Here is a 6,000-nt window from a genome sequence, read left to right on the forward strand (position 1 = left end):
ATGGCTAAGAGGCAGCAGGGAGATGTAGCGATTAGGGAAGGTCCAAGTTCAATCCCTCATAATAGCGAGTTTCTTTCTTATTAAAGAGCCCCCAGGCACTTTAACAGGGAGCGCGGCTTAGGGACTAACAAGCTGATGTCTCATTCCTCTAGAGGAGGGAAGTGAAAAGACTCATGTGTCCTTTGGGCTTTAATGTGCTGTCAACCATGACAGCGTCTGGGAGACAATGGCTAGCTATCAGATTTCTGTATTGAAAATCCATGACTGTATTTGGTGGAGATTTAAAATGGCACTGGGAACAAAAACAAACAAACAAAAATCAAATAATAGTCAAATAATACAAAACAGTTCCCACTTTTTGCAACTATAATTCACATTACCGTACATCAGAAAGGAGTCCACTCAAACAAAACAGCCCCGTCTTTTTGGAGAATACTGCACCGACGTAAAGGCTCCCATATACTTGGGTTTACTTCACTCGACAGAGGTCCGCGCGTACTCAAGGCGGACTCAAAGCGGATGTCCGCCCAACGACAAGTTTTATGACCCCATACGCATACTCAGTGTCGCACAATAAACTGCCCGGCGAGAAACGGTGTTCACATTGAACGGTTTTGTGTGCGACACCAACCGCTCTCAGGTGAGAATCGGTGCCGAGGGTGACACCGACAGGTGAGCGGTGGCTGCCCTGGTGTTGAAGAAATGGGGCTTAATAAACCTTCTGTCAAGCGATTTCTTCCTCCCTGTCCGGTGACGCAGACAGTATGTGAGGCGTCCGCGCAGCTCGCAGAGTACGCACAGCACGCCCGAGTATGTGGGGGCCTAATGCTGCAGGCGGCGCGGCTTTGTAGTTTACCAAAGTCACATTAAAACATTACGACTTCTTACATATATAAGGTGCTCGAGATTGTCGTTTTTTGAGAAAATTGAAGGCTTTTAAGTGCACCTTATAGTCCGGAAAATACGGTAGTTTTTCTAGAACGTTATCAGTCAATACTTTTCAGAAAACTGCATCTCAAAGCTAAACTGTCTTTTAAACCATCTTCACATTTATCACTACATTTTGTACTGACAAACTTTGTCCATTTTAAGGCGAGCATGTTTATGGAAAGTTCGAGACTCAATGAATCAGTCTTATGGCGGTATTACATACAGGGATGTAACTGGGGTTAGATACAGTGTGGTCTCAGTTGGTAGAAAAGGAGGAATGTCAGCCATGTGGAGTTTTTGTTTTGTTTTTTTGCAGCTGGCTGTCCTGATCTACATCGTTAACAGCTGGTGGTGGTAATGGACCACAAAGCTTGGTAACCACTAATATACGCCGCCAAAAAAAGAAGAAAAGCCTGCATGACTCTGGGTTTTGTTGCTTTGAAGACCCCTTAGATGCACTGAACCGATATAAGAAACTGAATCATCAAAAATGTGCTGCATAATAATGGGAGTACAGCAAACCTCTCTACCCGACCTGTTCAGAAGTCAAGTCGTGAAGAAGGCTGACTCCATCCTGTCTGCCTGCACTCATTCTCGACACTCTGACGTTCTTATTTTGAACTCTGGTTACAGACTGGGGTTACCTCCTCTTAGGACCAACAAGTAAAAATTCCTTCATGCCCACAGCTATCGCTCCTATGAATGCAAATATGGGGGAGAAGCGCTTGGTTGGCTGTTTATTATGTAAATGTCATTGTTTTATTTTATGTTTAATTAATTGTATATTAGGATTTTACTGCTGCGCCTGATGCTTGCTGATCTGTGGATCCTGTTTCTTCTTGTGTACAGAATAAATATCTGTTTGTAGTCATTTGCCTTTTACTTGCTGGAGAACAAATTTCCCTTTGGGGGACATACGAATAAATTTAATTTTGAAGCTGAAGCTTAATGAGTCTTTTCTTCAAACCAAACTTGAGACTGACCCGAGCAGCACACGTCACATTTAAAGATTATATTTGCGCCACAAACTCACCACATTGCCCCTCCTCCTCCGTAGAAGCCCTCAGCTTCGCCCACCACGGCCTAAACTTCAGCAGCCGATTTATCTCGTCGTCTTCAAACAAATCGGCCCTGCAATGACCCCGGGGTTGATTAACGCCGCCAACAGCCCGGATAAAACGGCTTAGCTCTTAGAAGTTCACTTTCCTTTCACTCACAAGTAATGGTCAGGGGAGAAAGCTGATGCTTCTGCTTCCAGCCGAGCCCGGTGTCTCTCTGCTGCTGATGTTCCTTCTGGGTTCTTAATGTCGATCACGTCACCGAGTTCTTCCTTTCAGACCATTCAAAACACATTTATTCTGGTTAGGTAAAGAAAAATAGATTTGCATAAATTGTACAAAGTTAGAATTGACCAAATAGATTGAAATCCTTAGCAACGGATCCTACCTGTAACCGAGCAAATACGCCAGACCTCTGATTACCGAAGCCATATTTCTGCAGGACACTCAGCTCTTCTTCAGATCTCTCTGCGTAAACCTCCTGTTCCACCTGCCAGTCAAAGTCTTCGTCATCTTCCTCTTCGTCATCTCCAGCACCTTTACTGCACGCTCCTGAAGTTGGGAAAAAGCGTCTATTAATCCCTCATCACTCTCACAATCCTGCAGCCCTGTCCGACATCCGCTCTAAAGCCAGAGGAAAACGCCGAACAAACGAAGGCGTACCCACGCTCGCGTCTTCCACCAGCGGTTTGGCTGAGCGGGAGCCTTTGGGTGCGAGCAGACTCGTGAGCATCTGAAGTCCTTCGAAGTGCTCCCCGGGTGTTTCTTTGGGAACCTGAAGGGTGAAGAGACCTACAGCGAGACGAGACGGGACGAGAGGGTTACGAACATGAAAAGAAGCCTCGATCCACACAGTTTAGGAACATTTTATGAACACGTATAGATGGAGTGGGCCTCCTCCCGCACAGGCGAGAGCTTTCATGGAGCAGAGCTCAGCTGGGTCGGTCGAGCACTGCACATTCAGTGTGACGGAAGTAATGAATGAACTACTTTAACTTTCTCTGTGTAATGAATCGGTTTATTGTTGTTTAGACATTTAAATTCCACAGCCAGGTGGTCACACAGACAGCGAGTCATCACTACATTACATCCTTGAGCTGCCAAGCCAGCATATTCAATAATAATAACTGTTATTATTACCAAAACTGAACATCCTAATTTTAAAGCATAATCCAGCAGATTAAATCCTAATCGCAGGCTGAGGAGCATATCATGTGGGTGGAGTTAGGCTGCGAAATAATGTGTGTGGTTTTCAACTGGTGGGTTGTGACCCAAAAGTGGGACACTGACCTGTTCTCGATGAGTCGCGGACCTTTGGCTGGGCAAAAAAAATTGTTTCGATTGTTGTATCACCCTTAGGGTTAATGACTTAATAGTTTTAACTTTGTTTGTTATATATTCAATGCGGGAGTTTCCAGTTAAAGCTGCATGTTTTGAGTCTTTTTAAAACTATTTCTCAGTAGTTGATTTTTTTCCCCCCTGTTTGTGTGTTAAAGCACTGCAGAGTCTGTTAAAAAAAAAGAGGCTGGAGTTATTGACGTGAAGAGTTTTGGTTTTAATTAAAACCCTTTTTATTCAATAGATTTGAGACGTTGAAAGTTTTCCTTGATTTAGGTCACGGCTTGTCATCAAGGGATGATGGGTCGGCCCTGAAGCCAGACCAGCTAAGAACCAATGGACTAAAATATAATTTTGCAAGACGTGCACATAAAAAAAAGGCTCTGATTTCTAAACACTGGCTGCTCCAAATGCGGTCACACAACTCGCTGGTTGCATACACTCTGAATTCAGTGAGACTACTAATCTCCAAGAGTAGGAGCCCAGTGAAATACTGGCCTTGGATGAGAAGCAAAACGTCTTCAACAAACGAGAAATTTTTATTTTATTTCAAACTCTTAGGCTTTGCCACTTCCTGGATGACTGAGAATCTACACAAACATAAGAATAAACGTGGTATTTTAATCATTCTTTCTGCATTTTGGCTTAGTTCTTGTTAAAGAAATAAAAGCATAGTGTAATATGTCGTGTTTAGTTTCACATTTCCCAAATTTTAGGACCCTCTGAGTAACAAATGTTTTGTTTCACTATGTTTCTGATGGGCCTAACTTTAGTGCTAAGGTACTACTTATTTCCCCCTGATGAACAGATCAGATTTAAGGGGCTGTTTATAGACTGTCATTGTAACCAAACTGGCAACAGATGACTAATGACACAAACGATTCAGCCACACCACAAAGGCAGTCGCCTAAAGAGCTAATAAAACTTCAACGCACCCAAGTGTTACAGCTTCAAATGCTTTCCAAAACAAGGTGACTAATTGGTCGGGAATGGAGAGGCTGGGAGTGATCCTAATGACTGCCCATTAGAAGTCTAAACAAGGACGCTCATTAGCAGCGCTTTATTAGCAAATGTTACAGGCCCAGTTTGTTAGCTGCGGATACACTGAAGAAGTCAAACAGCAATCAAGACGCGGATGTCAAAATGTCAAAACCATCACGGTGACAGAAGGAATGTTATGCTAATGGTCATTGTTGCAGAGTTAAAGAAACAGTCACACGCTAGCTGCGACTGTCGCTGCAACAAGAGCTGCAGGCTGGAATGATTACAGCATTACAGATGGGTCAAGTGGCTCTTCAAACGGGAGGAAAAACATGATTTAGACTCATTTTCTTTCTTTGCCTGACTGACTGAAGCACAGCCTATAAACACCCCGAGGATCGATTGCTGCCTGCTGCTTGTCCTAGGCTCTTCTATGACTTTAAACAGTGATTAAAAAATAAACTCTACAAAAGTGGTCACAAAGGCTTTTGAATTACAGCATTCATGCACAAAACTACAGGTTTTCTCTCTGACTTTAACTGAAGCTGTTGTTATTGGACTGCAGCGGCCTGCAAGTTGGTGGGCCACCTTAATGCAGCAATTTAATATCTGTCAGCCTTACTCAGGTGATACAACTGTTCTTTTAAAACATATACAATCTTCAAACACTTTAGACAGCGTGATTGAAAATTTTAGTCAGCTGAAAGCAGTGTAGGAGTGGTGATGAAGGCAACATGCTCAAATAAAACTAGAAAACTGATCATTAAAAATATGACAGATGTGGTAGAAACCTCTAATCCTAGGAACCACATTCACAGAGAGAGACAGGGTGGTAGTATTGTTTATCTATTTATTTTTATTTATTAATTGCCCACTGCTGAAGGTAAAGGCACTAAGTGTCTGTGTGTTCGATTGTCTGTATCTAGGCAAAAACATCTCAGGAATCATTAAACACATACCAAGGAGCCTCTCAGAAGCTAATCATTTCGTGTATATCTACAGCTCATTAACTTATGAAGTCAACCAGATTCAAGATGGCCGCTACAGCCAACTGACCTTACAAAACACAAAACAAAAAACGCTAATTTAGCCAAATTTACAGATACTGAACTACAGTTTGGTTGTAGTAGTACTGTGGTAGTAACGTGGTTGTAGCTGAGAACGTTTACTTTGATCTCAACACATTGTGCAACATCTCAAAATGTTGCCTTTAATTGTTGGGAGTCTATCTTGTCCGTCTGTTAGCAAAATATCTCATGAACCCCTGGAGGGGTTTCGGTGAAACTCTCAGAAAGTAACTATTGGCTGAACATCTACAACTGATCATCTGTTGAAGTGAATCAAGATGGCTATTTAATTCAAGATGGCTGCCACAACTAATCAACCTTAGCCTACACACAAATGACTACAACTTAGCCAATTTTGCAGATAAGGAGTTAAAAATCAGTGTGGTGGTAGCTGACGGCCATTCACAACACATACTTCAAGTGCTAACAGATCATTCAAAAAAAGTTAAAAAACAAAAACAACTGGACTTCTATTCTGTAGCTGAAGACGTTTTGCTTCTCATCCGAGGAGCTTTCTCAATTCAGAAATAGAGTGTGGAGTTGAGCTTTTAAAGCTGAGATGTGATGTAAGCTGGATTGCTTGCAAATTGTTCTCGCTCTCCTAACAATGGAGGCTCGTTAGGGTC

At 42.6% G+C, this 6,000-nt stretch overlaps 1 protein-coding gene across 1 annotated transcript in view; it reads right to left on the bottom strand.

The window, feature by feature from the left end:
• The window catches only part of shq1 (SHQ1, H/ACA ribonucleoprotein assembly factor), a 44,127-nt gene that overhangs the window by 33,882 nt on the left and 4,245 nt on the right, over positions 1–6,000 (bottom strand). The window contains exons 4-7 of the mRNA XM_017426970.3: positions 2,652–2,780; positions 2,377–2,540; positions 2,148–2,260; positions 1,964–2,061 (exon numbers count right to left, since the gene is read on the bottom strand). Coding sequence (XP_017282459.1) covers positions 1,964–2,061; positions 2,148–2,260; positions 2,377–2,540; positions 2,652–2,780 — 504 coding nt within the window. The remainder of the gene's footprint in view (positions 1–1,963; positions 2,062–2,147; positions 2,261–2,376; positions 2,541–2,651; positions 2,781–6,000) is intronic.

The sequence above is a fragment of the Kryptolebias marmoratus genome, linkage group LG4, assembly GCF_001649575.2.
Source record: "Kryptolebias marmoratus isolate JLee-2015 linkage group LG4, ASM164957v2, whole genome shotgun sequence".
Taxonomy (NCBI): Eukaryota; Metazoa; Chordata; class Actinopteri; order Cyprinodontiformes; family Rivulidae; genus Kryptolebias; species Kryptolebias marmoratus.